Source organism: Gadus morhua, chromosome 14, assembly GCF_902167405.1.
Source record: "Gadus morhua chromosome 14, gadMor3.0, whole genome shotgun sequence".
Classification (NCBI taxonomy): Eukaryota; Metazoa; Chordata; class Actinopteri; order Gadiformes; family Gadidae; genus Gadus; species Gadus morhua.
In genome coordinates, this window is record NC_044061.1 from 27,408,547 (window position 1) to 27,432,072 (window position 23,526).

The 23,526-nt window shown below is 46.9% G+C and overlaps 2 protein-coding genes across 2 annotated transcripts; one reads left to right on the forward strand and one right to left on the reverse strand.

Annotated features, from left to right (window-relative positions):
• Window positions 1-2,151: 2,151 nt before the first annotated feature.
• Window positions 2,152-6,114, reverse strand: tex9 (testis expressed 9). Its single transcript, XM_030377758.1, has 12 exons — window positions 5,864-6,114; window positions 5,592-5,694; window positions 5,418-5,481; window positions 5,146-5,216; window positions 4,941-4,986; window positions 4,770-4,846; window positions 4,533-4,681; window positions 4,077-4,159; window positions 3,364-3,537; window positions 3,131-3,265; window positions 2,498-2,632; window positions 2,152-2,414 (listed from the first exon to the last, which is right to left on the reverse strand). The coding sequence occupies exons 2-12, from the start codon at window positions 5,690-5,692 to the stop codon at window positions 2,337-2,339; spliced, it is 1,113 nt and encodes a 370-aa protein (XP_030233618.1). The 5' UTR covers window positions 5,693-5,694; window positions 5,864-6,114; the 3' UTR covers window positions 2,152-2,336.
• A 625-nt stretch (window positions 6,115-6,739) lies between these two features.
• On the forward strand, window positions 6,740-21,506 carry LOC115559091 (DNA-binding protein RFX7). The gene is made up of 9 exons (XM_030377757.1): window positions 6,740-7,291; window positions 9,661-9,694; window positions 12,020-12,105; window positions 12,441-12,563; window positions 13,857-13,973; window positions 14,525-14,609; window positions 14,747-14,954; window positions 15,445-15,746; window positions 16,048-21,506. The coding sequence occupies exons 1-9, from the start codon at window positions 7,059-7,061 to the stop codon at window positions 19,225-19,227; spliced, it is 4,368 nt and encodes a 1,455-aa protein (XP_030233617.1). The 5' UTR covers window positions 6,740-7,058; the 3' UTR covers window positions 19,228-21,506.
• Window positions 21,507-23,526: the final 2,020 nt, after the last annotated feature.

The following is a 23,526-nucleotide window of genomic DNA, read 5'->3' on the forward strand; positions in this document are numbered from 1 at the left end:
CCTGGCTCGTAGTAGCTATAAATCTGTACCATCTGTACCTGTACTATAGTGAGGAGCTTACTCAGGAACACCGTGTCGTCGGCTTGGATTTTCTTCCGTTCAATTAGGACTTCAAATAATTAGTATCCTTTGGTTATCTTCTCCTGACGGGCCTTACCGATGAATGGTCCTTCAGCTGAGACTCTGTGAGCTGGTTGGACACCAGAAAGAGTTGGTGATTTAAAGTTTCCACCGACTACGTCTCGACCATTGACATATAAAGACCTCGACTCGAATAGTAATGGTTCGTTCGCGACCAAATCAGTTCGAATGAACGAACCGAACGGATTCTTCTCTCTCGTTCGTCTCGTTCTCTGACTTAACTCCTCCCAGACCCACTAGTCTCTGACTCGCTGTCCGTTCACTGACTGTGAGTGGTGAAGAGGGAAGAGGCTTAGTGAGCGACCGTACGATAATACGATTCAATATCAGTGAAATGGTAAATGCATGCTGTCTTTGTACTTTCTGTGTCATGCAAGTTTAATCAAATATTTGAATGACTCGTCAATCCGTCTCGTTCTTTAATGGTTCGTTCTCCACCCAGGACCCCAACCATCATTGCTAAATCTTTCATGGTATGTCTGTTTCCTTGTCTTGTTTTGGTGTGTTTCCTCTTTTACTTTGGTATTTCTGTCTTGTTTCTCCCCATGTCCGGTCAAGTTTCCCTCCTGTGTGATTACTGCTCCCTCCCCTAATGTGTTTCAGCTGTTACTCGTTGCGTGCCCTGTGTTTAGTATTTAAGCCCTTGTCTTTCCTTTGTTCCTTGTCGGATCATTGTAGTTTGTGGTGAGTTGTGTCCTGTGTGTTACCCGTGTTCCCGGTGTTCCCTGTTATACCCGCGTCATCTGTGTTCTCGGTGTTCCTTGCCTTTTGCGTTAATGAATTATCCTTTACCCGAACTGTCTGCTATTGGGTCCTACCTGCCTGCCTGCCCAACACATTCTCACTCCGAGCGGGTCGATTTTTGACGATCGGTCAGTGACTTTGGCGTCAGCTTCTGACGCAAAAGGGTACCCTTGTGCTTCTTTTTTCGACGCATGGGGTTTGACCCGATGGCTGCACATAGAGACGCTATGAGCATTCATCCCATTGGCTAACGGAGGACCTTGTGCTGCTTTTTTCGACGCAGGTTTTTTTCCACTCATTGCAATGTAATTAGAGATGTCCGATATTATCGGCCCACCGATATTATCGGCCCGATATTAACATAAAAATGAAATATCTGTCAATATCGGTATCGGATTTTTTTTGCCTTAAAACCGATTTTTTTTTTTTATTATTATTTTTTTTTATAGCTCAAATAAATGTTTTCAAAATTGTGCAGTACAGTGCACATTGTAATTGACTCATATTTGTGCATTTATTCAATTAAGGTTATTGAGTTTTAGTTAAAGAAACATACTGCTATGTTGCACATAGTTGTTCAGGTACAATGTTTTATCATTTGTGAAGTCAAGTTTGCCCTATTTGTGGTGGGCATTGTCAAGATTATCTCAGGGAGAGTGTAATCCAAACTGTTGTCTGAGACCATTAAAAAAATAAAAATAAACACGGCACTTTTCCCTTAAATTAAGTTGAAGTATTTTTCTTATTTTGCACAGACAATGTTAACATTTGGAAAGCCTTGTTGCATTCAAGAATGCATCCAGTGGGGCATCACAATAACATTAAGCATGTTGTGTTAATTCCACAACAGGAGAAATGTAATGTTACCTAAATTAGGTTTGAGGAAAAATAACCCAAATATCGACATCGGTATCGGCTGATATCGGAATCGAAAATTTAGAGTTGGACAATATCGCATATTGGATATCGGTAAAAAAGCCAATATCGGACATCCCTAAATGTAATCCCTCCACACTCCGAGACCGGGAATTACGTCAAAAGTGCAACTCGTTAGGCTGGCGTCCGAGGATTCAGGAACACACCATTACGGTGCCCCCAAGAGGCGACGTTGCACGATTGTCCAGGCTTCCCGTTCCAGCTCTTCCTCACGTCACGATGCTCCCGTAAATCCTGCATACACCTTGATGATGTATACTAAATTATAATTTAAAAAAAAGATTAAGAAACTTAAAGTAAATAATCAAATATACTATTCAATAGACAATAGTATGTACATGTGATGGAACATATTTTAATGATTAATAAAAACATAAATTAGACAAAAAAAGTTCCATCATGATAATGATCAATGCAACTTTTAAATGGAACCGTATTGTCCCTTATCAACACATTGGTCTCATCCATAAGAACCGAGGAGAGCCACATGGACTGAATCCGATAAAACAAGGTCTCTACGACTTCCCCCAGTCCAGGGCCTTCATGAACTCCTCTTCAGTGAAGGACAACATCTTGGCGGCTTCAAAGTGCATCTGTTCCAGAAACAAGTCCCCTTCATTATGATCGGGCCGTGACTTTTTATCAAACACGATTATGAGTGATGAGGGACACCTACCTTCTGTCTCTTCAGGATGTCGATCAGCTTCAGTTGCTTCTTGAAGGCCAGAATGAGCTCTTCTCTCTGCTTCTTCAGCACTTTGTTCTCAGCCAGAAGATTCTCTTTGCTCAGGTGCACCTCCTTAGTTCTGTCCTGGTTTGAGGAGAACCAACACAGTCGGGATGAAGAGAAGAGCCATGACCACGTCTACAGTGGAGGACTGAAGCATGCTCTCTTAGGAATAGTGGAACAAACTCCTGATTCTATTGATGAAGGAAACACATCTCTCTTCTAGAAGTGTTGATATAATCAGCAGGCCACAGCAAGCGTACTGCGCTTCCACCACAAGCTTCATGGCCCCAATGCAATAGAAACACATCATCGCAGGTTCACAAGTCCACTGCTAATTCTTCTTCTTCCTTTTCAAATGACTGGATAGTCCTTCTTTACCTCCCTCACCTTACTCAGCTAAGAGATGACTGGATAGTCCTTCTTAACCTCCCTCACCTTACTCAGCTAAGAGATGACTGGATAGTCCTTCTTTAATGCGCTCACCCTACTCAGCTGAGAAATGACTCGCTAGTCCTTCTTTAATGTGCTCACCATACTCGGGTGAGAAATGACTGGAAAGTCCTTCTTTACTGCGCTCACCTTACTCAGCTGTTTCATGTTGTTCAGCTGGGCCTTCAGTCTCTCCACCTCCTCCAGCGCCCGGTTCAGGCGGACCTCCACCGTGTTGTGGTGTCCTGCTGCTTGTTTCTGGGCCCTCTTCGACCCCTCGACCTCCTGCCAGAAGAAGAGAACGCTGCAGCTGGCTGTGATGGCGTCATCTCGTTGGTTTGATGGTTGACATGAGGAGCTTTTGGAACGTCCTTTGGACAAACCTTCTGTAACCCCGCGACCTGCGCCTGCAGAGCGTCACACCTCCTGCCGGACTCCTCAGCCAGAGCGCGGTGCTTCTCCATGTGCGTCTGCTGGAGGTTGGCGGTCTTCTGCAGGCGGGAACGCTCCTCCTCCAGCTCTTTGATTCTGCTGCACAGCTTACCGTTCTCATCGTCCTACCAACAGAATGCAGTCTCAGTCACAATGCTTTATTATTTAAAGATTTATTTTTGCATTTTAATGCTTTATTATAGAGTGAGATAGACAGGGAGGTATGGGAGATAGAGGGGAGGACATGCAGCCAATGAACACTGGCAGGACTCGAACCCGGGTCCCTGCGTTCTAGGACTGAGCCTATATGGTACGCGCTCTACCCGCTGAGCCACCGGGCGCCACACATTGGTTTATTATTATTAATCTGACTAAAAATATATTATTGGAAAATCTCAATTGCTCCAATTGTCTCCAACACTTGAAGACATGTAGGATGGTTCACTAACGACCATCAGACATGAGATTGTGTCCTGTAGAAATCTCTCCCCAGGTGTGGGGGAGAGTTTTTTTGTAATTGTTGGTTCTATGAACATCCTTATTGTACATCCTTACTGTACCGACAGCGATACATTGTTGTTTCTCGTTCTTCTGACAAATTTACATATTGTAAGTCCCTTTGGATAAAAGTGTCTGCTACATGCCCTCAATGTAAATGTGATACCTTTTTGCTGTAATCATGTGAGAGCCGATCCAATTCCTCCTGCATAATTCGTAGTTTGGCCTTCAAAACGCGGATCTGAGCTTCTGGAAACACAACAACAGAGCATCAGTTAGCCTGGCTAATCAGTTAGCCTGGCTCCAAGAATCTTGATCCTCCACCGCCGATGCTGCCGTACACGAAGACGCACACTGCCTACTAGGGGTGTAACGATTCACTGATAGGAATCAGTATCCGGTTGGATTAAAACAGATGCGACTACATCAGAGGTCACCTGGGTGAGTGTGTAGGCAGTGCCTACACACACTCACCCAGGTGACCTCTGACCCCTGAGGCCCTGTCAATCCCCCGGGTGACCTTTGACCCCTGAGGCCCTGTCCCTCCCCCAGACTTGCATCTCATTAGTGTTGGGGTGTGAGTGTCAGACAGGGGTCTGGGCCTTCCTCATGGCGATCCTACCTGATCCTATGCTGTCTTCAGTGGGAAGGGCTTCCTCCACGACCTCCTCCTGACAGAAGCCCTCCAGCTTCTCCTCCAGATGGAGGATGGTCGTCTCCAGGCTGGGGTCTTCAGTGGTCAGGTCCGCAGCGACAGCAGACCTGGGTCTTCTACAGATGAAACCAGATGGAACGTAGAAGCAGCAAGTCTTACGGTCTCAGAGCTGTTTAGGTGAGGAGGAGATCAGAGGAGACTCACGCTGCCCTGAGGTCTTCACCGTCTCTCCATACCTCTGCTGTGTTTGGGGAGGTGGTTGGGACCTTCTTACGCACTGCCTGAGCAAAACAAAATGAAGCGACTATAACTGCATAACTGAACATTATGTTTTAAGTACGATTACAGATTGGGCATCATTACTAAGTGGTTTACCTTCACCCCAGCCTGCTGTAAAAAAGTTTTTTTCGGTGTTGTGATACTGGGGAATTAGATAACGATTATTAGTTTGACAATAATATGGCTTGTGGTTAATATATATATATATATATATATATATATATATATATATATATATATATATATATATATGCATGTTTTCTCAATAAACAACAATGTTAAAAACGTTTTAATACTTTACCTCGAGGGATCCTCGAAATCACAATCCAGATTATTGGGAATTGGTTTAGACAAAATATAATTTTGATCCCTCTGCAATGCAATAGACGAATCGTCAGCAATATCAAATACATTTGTTTTTACTTTTATTAATTTCTAACTTGTTATTTATTAACTCGACTTTATGTTTTCATTTAGGAAAATGATATGGAAATATTCTCATAGAGCCAAACAGTAGTATCAGCCCTTAATGTTTACTTTATTCAATCAACACAACATTTGTAGATAACTTACCATCACTTCCTCCGCCTGTCTGACTACAGCAGCTGTTTTGGCTTCCAACTCTGCATTCATTCGTCTGATTATTAATTATGGGGGGAAAGACGTTTATCTTTAATAAATTATATTTTGGTCACCTTATCAATTCAGTCAATATCAGAGGAGCGGATGATCGTCAATGTCTCTTACAGATACTGCTGCTCCTTCGCCATCAGGCTCAGGGCCGGCTGGTTCAGCGCGCCGCAGGGAGCCGTCCCACTCATCTTCACGACTGCCTTCCTGGAGCCCATATCTAGGATGTAAACAAAACCACAACCTTCATGATCATCCACCTACTGGTTTGTTAAAACCAAAAACCCGCGTTATAAAATGTTAGAGCGGACTAACAGTCAGAAACGGAGTACTGTTTAAAGAAATACGTTGCTATTGTATGAATGTTTCCAGGTTGACTTCGACGTTACCTTGAGACGCGTGGAGGACTTCTCCCTCATCTGTTTGTCTGTCTGTTTGTTTCCTCTTACGCGGTGGACGTTACCTAGCAACCGGAGCCCCGCCCCCATCAGAATAGAAAAGCCGCAGCTTCCGCATTGGTCTCGATCCTACGTCAACGTCGCTGCCATGTTGGAGAGGGAAAGCGAATAAACAAATACGACTACATGTCGGAGATGCACGAAGTAATAGCCATTTAACGTTTAGATTTCTCAAGCGATTTCAATTTTAAGTAGTTGACTTGAAAGTGTGATAAAGTATATATTTATATTAAAAAAAACATATAACATGATTTATGAACATGAATATAAAAACGAATCGATGAAGTTCATTGAGAAATGTCAACGATAAAGGTGTTTTGATCCCGAAAAACAGCAGCTCCCCCGGTGACTTGTATTATTTTACAGGCCAGCCTCTGCCTCTCCAGTATATCCGTCTATTTAGAGCTGAGGGAGCGGCCAGCGCCACCTGGTGTTCCCAGTGAAGCCTTTTAAAGCCTTTTAAATACACTCAGACGCGGTCAGTGTGTAGCTGCAGACCTCGGAGGGAAAACTGAACTAAAAAGAAAAAGGTTCTGGGTACACACCGGTGCGTTACACTACACGACATTTGCTCCAATATTGTAATGGAAATATTTCAATGCAAACTATCGACCAATTAAAACTAAAATACAGTCCCAGTCTTTTTTTCAATACATATTTCCATTGCGGTATAATCGCCTTTATAGAAAGAAGTATGCTTCCATTGTCCAACAATAGCCCAGCTGTTGTTAGTTTCTATCATCAGTGTGTGCCACACTAAGATAAATATATAAAGGTGTATTTCTGTCGGTGTGGGTGGGGGCCAGGCCGAGTGCGCCTGCGCCACAACTCTTGACCGCGCACATGTAACGGAGCCCCAGACCGCGGGGCTGACGGAGGGATACTGCGGACGGGTCGACTCTCGCCTTCCGTTTCTTTTTTACCGTTTATCTGTAGCATGCTCTCGCTCCCGGCTCCGCGTGTGACTAACGGCTTCCCCGGAGCCCCGGTGTCCCAGTGAAGTGTTGGGACTGAGATGATGCGGACCGGGGGGCTGCTGCTGACTCGGGGGGGCACTCCGTCACTCCTGCTCTCTCCCACACGTGTGGCCTGACGCTGCTCCTCCTCCCGTTCAAACCTCACGACGATGGACGAGGACCTGCCTCGAAACGGGCTGCACCACGACCCAGACCCGGGGGTCTCCCTGCCCCCCCTGGACCCGGGGCAGCACCACGACCCGGGGGTCACTCTGCCACCACTGGACCCGGGGGTCACCCTGCCCTCCCTGGGGCATACGGGGATCCCCCTGCCCCCCCTGGTCCCGGGGCTGCAGGGGTGCGAGGCCAGTGCGCTGCAACTCCGGATAAAGAATTCTATCAGGTAGGAGGGAACCGTCGTCATAAACTAGCAGGTGGTTTATTATTATTATTATTATTATTATTATTATTATTATTATTATTATTATTATTATTATTATTATTATTATTATTATTCTGCTGTTATTATGGTGGCAGTGGAGCTCCTGTCCCACAGAGTCGCTCTTAGTCGCCCGCCACCCCGCCCCTCCCGGAGGTAATCCCGCCCCTCCCCGCCCGGAGGTAAACTCCCCCCTCCCCGCCCGCCTCCCGAGGTAGACTAGCCACGGTAAACGGGGCAGGAGGTAAACCCGCCCCTCCCCGCCCGGAGGTAGACCCGCCCCCTGACGACCGGGTAAACAGCGGGGGATTAAGCTGGAGTCGCTGGTCGCCGATGCTGACATCGGAACCTATTTTTAAAAGACGGCTGGGTAGACACATTCACTAAAGTGCTGCGTTATTATTATTATTATTAAACTTCATGTATTTTACAACAACGTTTATTAATAAATGCGAGTATAGAAGCAAGAACGCATATTCCACAATCGCGTCCAATTCCAAGTCATAACCTACAGGCGCGCCTCTCGGCCGCGCGCTTCTCGGCAACGCGCGACCCCCCAGCCCCCCACCACCGTTGTTTAGGTTCTGTCTCCACGAATCTATACTGTAAATAAAGACAATCATACACAATATAAGTACAATACTGTTGAAAAATGCTTCAATATTTATAACATAAGTAATAAGACGTATATCCGTGAAGGTCTACTACTATGAAGTAACCACTAAATAAATATTGTTAGAAGTGAAATGTATGATGTATTACTGGAGTAGACTTGTTCAGCGTGACAGACACTAGGCCTATAGCTTCATGACACTTATTTTTTAGCAAAACTGAGAGTCCAAACTAAACTAGCCAAATGTTTGCCCAGTGAATAAGGTTAACCCCAGTGCATCTCGGTCTCAGAGTCCAGCCGTGAAGTAGGACCTCAGTCCTAAAGAAACCCACAGAGCTTAATGAAGTCTTCTCCAGACAGAACATGGAGACCACAGGCCAGCACCTTTCTGTGGGTTCTCCTCTAGCTGAGGAGACCACAGGCCGGCACCTCTCCGTGGGTCCTTCTCTGGAGCTGAGCAGGTCCAGGGAAAGGAGTTCACTCCTGCCTCAGTCTCAGCCAATTGGCCTGAGTCCGTAATAACTCAATCCCTTTTAAAGAACCTCTTTATGTAAGATACTTATCTTTGTTTTCCTCAGGTCGCTATAAACAAACTGTGATCGTCTCTCTGTGTACCGAGCCGACCCGGCTTAGGAACAGCATAATGACGACGTGTCGAGAGTGAAAGATCACCATAGTAACAGCTCATTAAATGGATCCCTTTGTTGTTGTTATGCTGCCGACCTGTCCCCTAGCTCCTAGGAGATAGTGACCGCCTCACAGGGTGAAGTGCTCTGACCCGTCTCCTCCAGTCTGACCTGTCATTCATCAGATTTGCTGCTTGAAGCAGTTGTTCCAGTGTTAACGTTCTGAGATTATTACTTCATGTTTCGTGCACAGAAACTGACACTCAAAAACCTCTGCACTATGTAATGCACAGTGTACTTATTTTCGGTTGAGGCTTATTTCTTATTAATATTTCCTTATTAGAGATACCTTGTTACATGGCAGAATACCTTCGATAATAAAACAGACTTTACAAAACCGTAAACATACTTTGTAGCTTTACGCGGTGATCAGACAGAAAAGGGAGCGATGTTTTGATTCATGATGATGATTTACGATGCTGTAATCTGCCAACGATGAATCACGTCATGAGAGTCCATTGTGTTGTTATCATGGAATGGCTTGGGATGAGTGGGTATAGTGAGGTCAGAGTGTGAACCATGGGACAGGAGGTAGTATACATTATGAACAGGTAGTATACATAATGAACAGGTAGTATACATAATGAACAGGTAGTATACATTATGAACAGGTAGTATACATAATGAACGGGTAGTATACATAATGAACAGGTAGTATATGTACATAATGAACAGGTAGTATATATGCTGTTCATCATATATACATGAGGAACAGCTAGTATATATACTCAAGGGGTCCTCCAGTTAGAGAAGAGGTCTGGTCACTAGAGGTCTGGTCACCTCCAGTTGAAGTCAACGTGGTTTCCTGTCTTTCTTTGTACACATGACATGTGTTGCCGGCTTACGTGACCTAAGAGGGGTTGTTTCATACCGACCATTCCTTCGCTTTATAAATAAGTTGAGTCTGAGGCGCGGGCTCCCCTTACCCGTGCATCGGTCTCATCACACTATCTCTCTTTTAATCATACTCATCATCAATCACACTGTCTCTGTTCAATCACACATCATTAATCACACTATATCTCTTCTCACAGCAAATCCGTCCAATCCAAGGTGGACACCATGTTGGTGAGTATTCTTTAAGCACCATGATTCTATATTTCAGACTGGTTTCTATGATTCTATATATTCAGACTGGTTTCTATGATTCTATATGTTCAAACTGGTTTCTATGATTCTATATGTTCAAACTGGTTTCTATGATTCTATATATTCAGACTGGTTTCTATGATTCTATATATTCAGACTGGTTTCTATGATTCTATATGTTCAAACTGGTTTCAAACGGGTGGATTCTGAAACGACATATTTTAGGCATTTTGGTGATAAAATGTGTTGACATAAAATCAATTCAGGAATGTATAAATGAAGTGTGTATCAATAGTGCTGAAAGTGCGGGCCTCAGGAGAAATGCACTGAAGTACACTTAACAGCCAAGGCCTACTGTAAATAAAATAATGATGTGTTTTAGTCCCCATTGACCCTGGGGTCAATGGGAGTCAAACCAGTCAAACCATTGACCCAGGGCTCACCATCGTAGTCTGAGGCTGGCATCCACATGTCAGTGGTCAGAGAACCAGAAGCCTGGCCAGACTTGTTCAGAGTGATCTGGATCTCCATCCTGTTCTTTGTAGCCTCCCAGGAGAAGCTGCGTTCAGATCTCTGTTCAGAACTCTGTTCAGAACTGTGTTCAGATCTGTGTTCAGGTCTGTGTTCAGATCTCTGTTCAGATCTGTGTTCTGAACTGAACTGTGTTCAGATCTCTGTTCTGAACTGTGTTCAGACCCTCAGACACTGCACTGCTGATCAATACTTTACTCCCCACAGTGTTGTTCCTCTTGCTTTACAACTTCATTCATAAAACACCTGCCCTCCTCCGTTCACCGGTTTGTAGTGAGGATGTGTTGACTGATCGTCAGACCGAGATGAGGTCATGCTTGGGCCACATCCAGACAAACTCCAAAAGGTCACTTCCTGTAACCATGTTGAGGTCAGCAGGGCCATGCCCCTACGGTGGTGATAACATACTGCAGTGTTTCATCAAAATAATGGAACCTGATAGTGCTGTGAAATGCTCAGCACACCAGTTCTTAGATGTTATATTTTGTCATATCCTTCATTTCTGAAAATTGACGCACCACAGTGTACTTCAGTAATTCCCCGTTCTAGCTCAGATGTCTGAGGGGGGCATTAAGGGTAGACCCCTCCTTTAGACTTGTGGGTTCACTGTGTGCAGCAATATCTCTAGTGTGATTTTTATTCTGAGGAGTGAGGACCTATCCCTTGACCATATTTAAACACAGGGAACCTACATGGTCTCCTTCACTGACAGTGCCTAGAACATGGCTGCCCTCCAGCCAATAGAAGGCCCGCGGTCTGTCTCCTCCCTAATGCGCACGCGGCCGTGGGTCGTGCTGAACAGCGACATGCGGATACCGTTGTAAGGGCACCCAAGAGCACTCCCGTCTGTGTAGATAATTTGCAGGCTTGGCTTTTTATATTGATGATAACTCAATAGTTGTAATCCTGAAATTTGATTACATTACCGCTATCGATCGGCTAAATGGATTTGGCTCCGTACCAGTCACTCAGGCGGAATGGGAAACCCAACAGGCTCGAAGATGATATATGGCCTGTGCTAGCTGTTAGTTGATTGGATGCCATACTTTATCCACATCCAGGCACCACACACTTTGTCAGTGATGCACTCAAAGCCTTATTCAGAAAACCTAAATACTGCAGATGAATAACCACTGTCAGGTTTTATTAGAACTGCACGTTTTATGGCTGTTAGTGTGGGCACTGACAGAGACGGAGGCTCCGTACTGAGCATTTACCTCCCTTAATTCCACCAGTCTGTGTTTGTTTCTTCTCTCTCATAAAGACTAAGATACATATGTGGTATTAGAGTATAACGTTACCGTCTGTAGCTTTACTTTAATGACCTTAAAGGTTGTATCGGCGATTCTAGGCTGAAACATAAATGATCACATTCATCTGATCTTTCCTCACGATCCGCTAGCTTCCCGCCCCATAAGCAGGCCGACGAAAAACTGCGTCTCTGTAGGCAGCGTACGCTCCGAGATCTTACACAAAAACAAATGGCACTACCAACCACTCAAAACCAAAATAAAAAGTATTCCAACAAAACACAGACAAGGGGTGGGGGGTTTTGCGCTGCGTTCATGATAGTTTTTACTGGATGCACGAAACACAGAAGGGTGGGGCGAGCGGGCTCTGTTTGTTTGGGATCTCGCTTCAATTACCAACAGGAGTTATGTCACGCAACATCGCTGATACAACTTTTAATCAACACTTAATGCTAAGATCACACCACAGGAACGGTGAGAGATCAGTGTAACGGTCATCCTCTCCTGATTTCTGTCCGAACAGCAAGACGTGGACAAGTTCACCGACATTGAGAAGTTGTACCTCTATCTCAAGCTGCCAACTGGCTCCAGCGTTACCACGGATAAAAGGTTGGTCCAATCCTCTGTCGATTTCTCTGATGATTATATGTTAAATGGACTGCATTTATACAGCACTTTTTTAACCAGTGGCCACTCACCAATGTGAGTGGCCACTGGTTAAAAAAGTGCTGCATAAATGCAGTCCATTTAACATTTATAATCACATTCACCCATTCATGACAGCCAGCTGTTTCGGAGCAGTCAGGGAGAGGCGTCTCGCTCAGGGAAACCTCAACGGGGAGATGGGGATCAAACTCATTTGAATACCGCACTCTACCTCTTGAATCACATGCCGCCCCTGACCCCTTTATTGAACTCTAATTTGACTCTGTGATGCTCCTCAGCGAGCAGGCCCTGGCCACCTCCAGCCGCACCCAGCAGACGCACGCCTTCCACTGGATCCGCAGCCACCTGGAGGAGCACCCCGAGACCTCCCTCCCCAAGCAGGAGGTGTACGACGAGTACAAGTAGGTGTTTGTAGTCCACATCCTGTTTACCTCCCACCAGGTCATGGTGACCATGCGGTCAGGCTAATAGTTAGCCCTGATGGGGAAATATACTTTCCCTTCCATGGCAGCATGGAGGTAGTCTGACAAGACATTCAAGATCTGAACTTTTCTTCATTGTAGTCTGCTCAGTAAAAGAGACACTTTGAAGGAGCATTGAGCCGTTTTGTATTGATAGGTCAAACAGAAATATATAATAAAACAGTGGTCGGTCTTTCTGGGTGCAAACAGCTCTAGAGCCATTAGCGCTTTCAGTGTATCGCTCCTTTATATTTCCTGACAGCTAAGACAATATAAATAGATGCTAGCTGCTGGAATGGGGCTGCGTGCCATGTGTCGGTAACATTAGAATGGAAAGTCTGAGACAGTGATTGAAATACCTCGGCGCTCTTATGCAACAAGTCCTTTTAACTCGACGAGCAAAAACACAACGGTCAGAAACATGGGCGCCATGGATGACGGAAGGGAAGTAACGTCTGTGTTCATCAACCAGTGACCACTAACTAATTAAAATGATTACCCTTCATGTTTTTATCTGACTAGATCCCCAAAGATCAATTATAAAACGTGTCTTTATGTTGTCGATAACAGCCTGTAGAGATAGAGGGTAAAAGCACAGGATCCATTTTAAAGCGGTATATCCTGCATAAAGCCGGTCTGAATGTACCATGGTCCAGTAGACAGCAGGTCTGTGTAATGTACTATTACATTTCTTTGACTGCCTGACATAGAAAACTAAAATAAGAGACTAAAGGGGCCAAAAATAGCATGATTGAGGCAGCTCTGGTTTCAGGTGGATGTTCCCCTCGTACGTCAGCAGGGCTATGGGTGTGAAGCTAACTGCTAAAGCTATGGGTGTGAAGCTAACTGCTAAAGCTCTTTAGCACACCAAACACAACACGTTTATCTCAGGGATTTACCCTCCATAGGGTCGCTGGTACCGACACTATACTGGACATAACTCAATTAAACCAAGCAGAAAAGTGGTGTTATCAACATACAACATAATCAATCATATCAGTTTTTTTATTTAATTAGATCAGGAAGGAGTTAATTTTGGATATTGATTTAGCAGCATGTGTATTATTGATACTTGGTAGACTGTATTGAAAGAACATCTCCGACGCCACTGTTTTAGAACTTGATTGAATATCACTAAAGGTTTCCCTTCGTTCTCTACGGTCCATATCTACAGTAGACTAGTGGCTCATCTTCATAACCCAGGGGTGAGGTTGTCTTCTCCTCTCTCTCCAGGAGCTACTGTGACAACCTCAACTACCACCCCCTGAGTGCTGCCGACTTCGGGAAGATGATGAAGAACGTGTTCCCCAACATGAAAGCTCGGCGACTAGGCATGAGAGGCAAATCCAAATATCCTTTATGGGAACGAATCCTAACCGTCGGATCTCCAACTGACCTCTGTCTGACCTCTGTTGGAATTCAAGTCACATACGGCAGCTGTTACAGTTCATAAAGAATCTAAAAATAGATGGGAAATGAAATCAAATAAAGTTCCCCCTCTCTGCCATGAGACTGTATTGCAGAACAGAGAAGCCAGGGATTGGCTGTCCCTGACCTTCACAAGGGGGGTTTATTTAGGAAGGGGGGGGGGGAGATAAAGGAGACACTCGTGTTTATTGTCACCAATAACGTACAATCTGGTTGATCGTACGTATCATCCGGGAATGGGTCGTCATCCTTCTGACAGTTGACTGGACGTACATTCAGAACAAAAAACTAAAAGTTTAGACCAGTCCTTAATCCAAGAACATATGTTAAAAGTTAATGTGACAATTCTTCTGAGACAAACACACACTGTATGTGTTGGTCAAAATCATTCTTGTGACCTTCTCCAATATAACCGCCAGAATGTTCATTCCATCTGAAGATTCATCCATATTGCTCCCTTAACCTGTGTGTACGTACTGCTACAGCGGTCTGAGGAAGAGGGCGCTGGTCAGCATGCCCTCACTGCCCACTCTGGACCTACACAAAACAGGGAACTCGGTGAGCAGTTCACATCTGAGTATTAATGCTATATCAGTATTTCATTGTTTTCCGATTCCATCCCTTTCAAACAGTTTGGTAACGCGCCCTGCCAAACACTGTGTGTGACCCAACATCTCTGTGTGGTCTGCCTCCAGTTTGAAGCGCTGGATTCTCCAGGTCCAATCTCCAACATCAAGGAGGAGGTGCGCTATGCCGCCTGTGGCCTGGTGTGTGAGTGGGCCCAGAAAGTTCTCAGCCGTCCGTTCAACGCCGTAGAAGACCTCGCCCGCTTCCTGCTGAACAGCCACTACATCAGCAACAAGTCTGTTGCCGCGCTCAGCATCATGGCCAACACGGCGGCCGGTGAGACAGCTCCCTTCTGCCCTTCCCTCTCTTCCATGTTCCTCGAATGTTGAAGAGTAATTCTGCCCCCTGTTGGTCAATGCTCTGTACTCCTTCAGCTGGAAGAAACCATCTGAATTTTCAATTCAATAAATTTTTTTTTGTATAACCGTTAATCCCATGTACAGTCTCAAAGGGCTTCATAGGCCTTGTGTTTATGAACCCCCCCCTGACCCAAGCCCCCAAGAGGACAAGAAAAAACTCCCTTAATTAGCAAGGAAGAGGGGGGGGATCCCTCCTTCAGAGTGGGGTATCCCTCCTTCAGAGTGGGGGATCCCTCCTTCAGAGTGGGGGATCCCTCCTACAGTGTTGGGGATCCCTCCTCCAGGAGTGATCAGGAGTGCAATGGAGGCCATAATAACACGACTTCACCCCATGTGGTGTAGTTACTGTAAGAGTCCATGTATTGCAGTCGTTGACCTGACCTCCATGTCTCCTCCTCCTCCCCCAGGGGTGAAGTCCCCCCAGTCGGCCTCGGCCTTCGTCCCGACCCCCGAGGCCGGCCCCTACCAGCCTCAGGCCGCCGCCCGCCCCTCCCCCTCCATCGACGCCAAGCAGCAGCTCCAGCGCAAGATCCACATGAAGCAGCAGGAGCAGAGGCTGACCTCCCCCCCGCCTGCGGAGGGGCCGGCCCGACGCACCGAGGAGGGGGCCCCCCCCGCGGGCCGCGCCCTGCTGGGGGCCAGACCCGCCCACCCCTCCCCCCAGCCCCCCCTCGGCCTTGTGGTGGCGACGGTTCAGAGCCCCCTGACGGTACAGAGCCCCGCCCTCTAAAACCACCGCTCAGCCACGCCTTGGCATTGTTTTATGTTTGCAACTTGACCTTTGACCCGAACGTGACCGTTCCCATGACTACCTGGACAATGTGACACTTGCTGTGTGTAGGTTGTGGCTTGTAAGAAAAACTAGAAAGGAAGTACAGATGATTGTTCAATTCCCCGTTTAATAAAAATGTTTTTATTTGTAGGTCGCTGTTTAGAAGCGTGTTTCAGCTGAAGGTGGTCCGTGTGACTCCAGGTGTGGCCTCTGAGCTGACCCTCTCTTCTGTCCTCAGGTACAGAGAGGCCGGTCGCTGTTGTCCCCGAGTCCGGCGGCAGAGAACAAGGTGGGGCCCCTCAGCCTACAGGTGGTGGCCCCGCCGGTCCAGAGTCCCAGGGCTGCCCCCCCCGACCGCGCCGCTCGCCAGCGCTACCCCCAGATCCTGCCCAAACCGTCGGCCACGAGCGCCCTCGCCCTGCACCCCCCCCCAACGGTGCTGCTGGCCGGCAGCGCCCTCCAGGCCGTCCTCCCTGCCTGCCACCTCAGCCCGGGGCCCCTGCTCCAGATGACGGCCGTCCCCCTCCCCCGCGGCGGCGCCCCGCCCCCCCCCACCCCCGCCCCGCAGCATGGTACGGCGGAGGAGAACCAGGGAGCCAGCCCCCAGAACATCAGGGGGTCCGCCGCCCCCCCGACGGCCCCCGCAGTTGGACCCGGACCGGCGGACCAGCCCCCCAGCATCGACGTGGAGATGGAGGTCGAGGTTATCCACCAGAACAGCCAGCACCGGAATGCTAACGGACTAGCTCTGAACCCGGGAACAGTGACCCCTAGAGGTCAGCCCAGGGCTGCCAGTGTGCCCATACCACAAACCAGAGGCTACCTGGGGCTGGAAGAAAGATCCTATCGGAAGACCAGTGTGACGTGCTCACTGGGAACCATAACTGGAACCATTCTAGAAGGAGGCAATAATATTATTAATAACCAAAGCACTTTACACTCAAATGTTTCTACCAGGAACTTAGGAGATGTCTCGGTTCCAAACGCAGACAAGTCACCATCCTTAAGAAGAAGCAGCGATGGATTATTATTCAGTAATAATAACACAACAAGCCCCAGGAAGCGGACCGGCCTGAGCCCAGACCCTCACTACTCCCCCCTGAAGAGGGTGTTTACCTCCAGGCCAGCTGAAGGGTACTCTGACGACTTCAGAGACGAGATCACAGCCATGACCAGCCGGCCGCCGTCCACAGGAGCGCCGCTCCGACCGGAGAGCGCGCCCGTCTTCAGCAGGGGCCTGATGAGAGGGGGCTCTGCCGTATCCCCTCACGGCCCCGCCCTCTCCACAGCGCCCTTCACTACGAGTGGCTTCCAGACGGTCGCCAGAACACAGAGCACGGTGGAACAAAGGAGCAGAAGCACTTGCAGCTTTATGGAGAGCCCTCCCTCGTTCGGTCGTGGTGCACTCATACGAAAACAACAGCAGTACCACATGACCCACGTGGAAGCCATATCCAACAGCCCAGACCTCCACAGACAGACTCTTGTTTCTAACAACAACCCCCTCTGCTCCACTGAGGGGCTGAGCGGGCCGCATATGGAGCAGCCATACTGTCGGATGGACCCACTGTCCGACCACCAGCGGACCTCCACCCCCCTCAGGGACCCCCTGTCGGCCATGGGCCAGCCCCCGGCCTGCGGCCCCGCCGCCATGCAGACGGGGGCGGGCTACTTCCTGGAGGACGACGACGTGACGCAGGACAGCATCGTGGAGGAGCTGGTGCAGATGGAGGAGCAGATGAAGCTCAACCTGCAGCAGTTTGGCCCGTGCGCGTCCTCCCAGCGGCAGCAGACACCGATGCAGGGCAGAGCGGCGTCCTCCAATCAGGTGGTGACGCCGTTCTACCACTCCCGCAACAGCAGCTGCACTCCAGTCCAGACGCCCACCCCCACCCCCACCTCCGAGATGATGGGAGGAGCCAGAGCCCTGATGAGCCCATGCTCCCGCATGGCCCCCACCACCCCGGTGGACGGCGCGCTGGGCGGCGGCTGTCACACCCCCATGGGCACCCCCACCCCCACCTGCAGTAGCGCTGCACAGGCTGGCCTTGTGGAGTGCAGGAACCCCTTCGCCTTTACCCCCATCAACTCCAGTGTCACCGGTTACCATGGCAGCAGCACGGTCTCCTGCAGCCCGGTCAAACCAATGCAGCGGCCGACGGCCACGCACCCGGACAAGGCCAAGCTGGAGTGGATGAACGAGAGCTACAACTGCAGCGCACAGAGCCACAGCGGCCTGGGCCTCATCCCAAGCTACCAGGACCTGGCTGAGGACCACTTCCAGAAGCCTCACGCCTTCGCCATCCCGGGGCAGACCATCCACCCACAGGGCAGACACCACCACGGCCACCTCGGCCGCCTCACCCCCGTCTCCCCCGTGCAGCAGCAGGCGCCCAGCATGGCGAGGAGGGAAGGCTTCGCTGTCCCCGCCCCTCTGGATAACAAAGCCACCGGCGCCCCCGCCGCCAACACTGCCTTCAGGTGCCGCAGCGTGAGCCCCGCGGTGGGCCAGCGGAACACGGGCACCAACGGACCCCCACACATGGCCCGGACACTGGTCTCCCCCCAGTTCCACTCCCCTGTGGCCCCTGAGATGTTGAACATCTTCGCCAACAGCCATCAGAACATGAGTGTGAGCAGCCTGGCCCAGAGGAGCCAGTCGGTGCCGGTCAACGTGATGATGCAGACGGAGGTCCTTCCTCTGCAAGGTCAACACCAGAGCCTCGGGAGCATCCTGCTGGGTAAGATGGAGTTAGACTGTGACACGGGACGCGGCCTGGGCAGGACCCATCTGTCCTCCAGCTACACAGCGTGTATGAACCTCTCCCAGATGGTGGAACCGGCTCCAACCGGTGCCAACCACCAGGCCCTGAGGTCTGCTGACAATCACAGTGACTACCGCTTCCAGAAGCCCACTTACCTCACGCAAGGCCCGACCAATGAACAGATGATGCTGTGTTCAGGGGGCGGGGCCAACCCATCAGGAATCTCCAGGCAGTATCACCAGCAGGCCCCGCCCCCCCACCTTACCGCCGCCCCCCCAGAGCAGCGGCGGCAGCAGCAGGGACAGCTGCTTGACTTCAACACGACGGTTAAGAAGCTCATCAGTGAGAACAGCTGCCTTCACTCTGGGAAAAGGCTCTCGGAGCAAGCATCAGAACACAGTACCGGGGGGCAGGAATACCCCGGGGAGATGGGAACGACGTTGGATCTCTCCAGCACCATCAGTGACCTGAACACTCTGGATACAAATCTCCTGTTTGACCCCAATCAGCAGCAAGGTCAATATCAGGATACCACACCTGAAGACATCATGAATGACCCCTTGTTCCAACAGATCTGCAGCGAGACTGCAAACGCAAGTGGGTTTGACTGGCTGGAGAGCAAGGATCATCCAACAGTTGGGCTGATAGGTTGAGCAATAATACAGTGTTAGCAGTTTGGCGTTCACATAATAATGTGTGATTGTTTGTGTTTTCTTTCGTTAAGGTCAAGGGTTTGTTTTCAGTATTGAGGGCCTCAAATATGTCCTGAACCTTGAGTCCTCAACATGAATTATTTTAGGTTATTTATAGCTCAAACAAAGAATTACATAATTTGCATGTGTTTGCAGATTTGTGTTTTTCGCCTTAGTTTTACTTTTCATTATTTATTAGTTGACACTGAATGACCCCTTTTCAAATAATTTGTGCTACTTCAACTTCATCCAGCTCTTCAATGCTATTGAATGGTCGTATTAGGTCAGCTACAATGGTCGTTAGTCATTGTAGCTGGAGAAATTAATAGAGGTGTTGATTACCTCTCGTTGCTCGTGGTGCTTCTGAAAGCAACGTAGTAATCAGTGATATAACTGCTGGCAGAATCACCTGTAGGATATTTTTTATCAAAATGTGGAATCTCTATGAACAGCATAGGGATGGTGTTTAATGAGGAGAGGGTTTAGCATATTCACACATTAACCACAGATGAAACTATGGCCTCATGCAAGCAGGAGGCCTCCTGTCTCCTTGGTACCCAAAGGCTAAGGTTCCTATTTTAAGGATCACCTGATTGGGACTCATAAAACGGTAGAGTCCCCTTGTCATCGTCTCCAAGGTGCAGCTAGACATCTTTTAAACGACTATGCATTTCTTACACATGTCAAGATGCTACTCACACTGGGAGGTTATCGTACATTTTGAAGTTGCAGACAAAATCTTAACCCTCACCTCAAAATATGCAGTTGCAGCTCACCTGCTCTGGCTGCTAAGAAAATAATATTAAGAAAGTATTTAATTGATTCGAAAGGCAATAGCATGTGATTCATGACAATCATTAACTATAATATATTATACTAATTAATATTTATTAATGATTAGTCTATTTGAGGGGGTGCAAGATGTTCCACACATCAAGGAGAATTACTTGAGTATTTCTGGATCTGGCAGACTGATCATCCCTTTAGTATCATGTGTATTGACTATCGCTGCTGTTTCTGTTGCAACTATGAATTTGAAATGACAATCCACGCTTATATCATGATTTTCGTGTTTCATTGAATCATGCGCTGCAATTTGTTGAAATCATGGATGCTTCCAAACCAAAATAAGATGATGATGGGAACTGGTTAAAGGGCTGACGAACACCGCTGTTTCAGAACCACTCCTATGGCAAGATCTCTACTAGTACTTGAATGGACAATCAATATTTTGCACTCAGTTTATATTATCCCTCACAGTGTCCTGTGTTGTCAAGCTAGAGCATTTGTTGTGGTCAACTTTGAACTTTTTACTTCTACCCAACCAATGTGTTCTGCTTCATTTTTTTTTTGTGTAAATTCATACATTTTGGTGCAAATAGTATTTTGTATTTTTGTGACTTTTTTAAAATAAGTTAAAACAATGCAGTAAATTGAATAGTAAGAAATGTAATCACGGGGAAAAAAACGCTGGAAAGTTTTTTTCTGTTTTTGAAGCTTTATTAAAATGTATCTTGTTATCTTAGTCGGAGAAAAGTTATGCAAACATATTCATTTAATAACAGGGCTTTAAAAGTTTAAATGCAAATGGTAAAATACTCATTGGGATAATTTGTGGCATCATATTTATTGGTCATGGGTGCGTTTTGTATTCTCTAACATCGCGTGTGACTAACCAATTGCGGGGAGATAAAAGGCGAAATGGTAGTATTTTGCAATGTGTCTACGTGAGAGCATGTGTTTTTCATACTTTCTTTGGATAAGCTAGGGTAGGCAATTTATATTAGGGGAATTTCTTGTCATATTTTTGGAAATTCTCTCGATATCTCATCAGCAATAAATCAAATGCTCTGAAAATGATGAAAGTTCCTGGGAGCTGTTGCTGTTGATGGTAATACACCTGTCCAGTCATTTCATTCTGCCTAACTGAAATGTTTTTTTGTTGGATACTTTTAATATCTAGCTCACTCTAGATCTGGCTAGTTGCATACCCTAGCTTTAAAAAATATGCATCTGGACAATTATGGGAGTTATGTTTGAAGCACTGATTTTTGTAATCAAATAAGGATATTACTATGAGTTTCTATGCAAACCGGTGCTATCAGACTGTAGGCTTAGATCTGATGTGATGTTTCAGTGTACAGGATTAGTTTGTTTTCTCAGCTTCAGTGGATGTGCTTATTAATACGGATTTCTACTGTGGTTTGTAAAAGTAATAAGTAATAAACTTTTTGAACAAAGGAAGTCCTTGAAATGAATCTTTGCTGCATCATATGTTTAATAAACATTAAGAGACAAAATGGGAAAGTTATTACTAGTCAAAAAACATAATATACAGTAATACATCTCACCACTGCTGGTCAGTCATATGATGCAAAATTATAATTAGTTGATAATAAAGTTATATAGAGCATAACAATGTACGCATTAATGGGAGCATAACATTAAAGTGTGCATAAATGTGTATAGTTTGTATTTTTGTCAATGATATTGTTATTTTGTGTGACATTAGCAGAGTTTTTTTATGAAACCTAAACATGAATAATTTAACCGGCTGTGATGGACGTCCCAGCCGATGATAGCATCATGATGTCAGAAAGAGCTGAGCAATGTATGCGATACTCATATATCAATATAAAGGACACAAAGCTGCGGTCTGGAATTTCAGTTATCATCCAAGATATGATCAATACATCCTAAGGCTTTTACAGTTAACTGTCTGATTAACAACGCAACACAATAATTCAAAGAAGGGATACATGCACACATGCACTCAAATAATGCCAGATATATTAACATTCAGGAAAGAAATATGAATATTTGACGATATTTTCTAGCTCTAGTGCAGCCAACCACATACGGTTGGTGGTCCCTTTTAGTTCATGGCAATCAAATCCATCATCTGAAGAATGAACTTCAAAGTAGCTGGCACCTACCAACAAACTGGTTCACTTGGAGCGTCGTCTATATCTCCGATACGTCCCTGGCCCCCACCAGGGATTCAGGTCCTCAGGGAGCAGATGTTTGGGGCCAGTGAGTTTGCAGCTGAAAGATCGATGACTTCTTTATTATAGATCAGGTGCTTGGCACAAGAAGACCCAGGTCCTGCAGCTTGTATTTCAACCGGATGGAAATACAAGCTGAAAGTGGCCCACTTGGTTAGTAGAACACAGCATACACCCCAGAGGAGTTAGGGAGCCATCTGACGCCTCCCTCATACTCCTCCAGTCTCCCTTTGGAGCCTCAGTCTCCTAAAGCCTTCCTGTGGAGCCTCAGACTGCTCCATTCTCCCTCTGGAGCCTCAGACTCCTCCAGCCTTCCTCTGGGAGGCCTGGTCGTCACAATGCTCCAGGGCTTATTTTTTTCTCTGCTAATCGAATCACACATCTAATCTAATCTAGATGTGTGTTCCATCTTCCTGTCTGCACTAACATCTGCCCCAGCCCTTCATGATGTATGCGTCCTACTTTTAACCTTGTTTCCAGGGCAAAGTTTAGTTTCCACAAGGAGATAACACACCTTACACATCACATGCTCTGGGAGAAAAGATTTGTATCCATAGTTCAAGGTCTTTCCAGGCGTTCCATCGTGACTCTTGAGTCCTGGTCCCGTACGCCTTCTATCTGTTACCAACGTCAGCAGGAGGGCTGGAGGATTTCACTACGGCTGTCACAATAACCCCAATACCACAGAACCGCAGTGGCATAACCACAAGAAACCATAAACACGATCCACGTGGGAGTTTTTCTGGTATCTCTACCGTCAAGGTTTGTATATATAATGTGTAGAATAACCTAAAGACCGGTCTAATCTGAAGCAGAGATCCCCAGCACCAAGACACAACGCAACAGCAAGTTATCTGTTCAAAACGCTCATCATGTGTTGACTGGAAGGAAACAAATGCCATGGTATAATCAAACGTGTGTGTGTGTGTGTGTGTGTGTGTGTGTGTGTGTGTGTGTGTGTGTGTGTGTGTGTGTGTGTGTGTGTGTGTGTGTGTGTGTGTGTGTGTGGGCACTGCCCAGGAAATGCTTTCCCTCCTTTTTATGGCAAGGCTCCTCCCTCTCAATCCCTCCTTTACTTTCTCCGCCTGCAGTCAATGCAGCCTCCCCATATCATCATGATCCAGAGGCATTCAAAGTGTCAGATTCGACCTTAACATACTGTATTTCCCTGTTCAGCAGTGTGGTTGGCCCACAGCACAAAAGTCAGAGAAAAGTCAGTCCTCAACTCTTTAAAATGTGTCTATATTCAAGAAAA

Coding starts and splice junctions, on each gene's coding strand:
- tex9 (XM_030377758.1), bottom strand. CDS start 5,692: ATGGGCTCCAGGAAGGCAGTCGTGAAGATGAGTGGGACGGCTCCCTGC. Junction 4,847..4,940: donor TACAGCAGGCTGGGGTGAAG/GTAAACCACTTA, acceptor TGTTTTGCTCAG/GCAGTGCGTAAGAAGGTCCC. Junction 4,682..4,769: donor GGTGAAGACCTCAGGGCAGC/GTGAGTCTCCTC, acceptor TTTCATCTGTAG/AAGACCCAGGTCTGCTGTCG.
- LOC115559091 (XM_030377757.1), top strand. CDS start 7,059: ATGGACGAGGACCTGCCTCGAAACGGGCTGCACCACGACCCAGACCCG. Junction 12,106..12,440: donor AGCGTTACCACGGATAAAAG/GTTGGTCCAATC, acceptor GATGCTCCTCAG/CGAGCAGGCCCTGGCCACCT. Junction 13,974..14,524: donor GGCATGAGAGGCAAATCCAA/ATATCCTTTATG, acceptor ACCTGTGTGTAC/GTACTGCTACAGCGGTCTGA.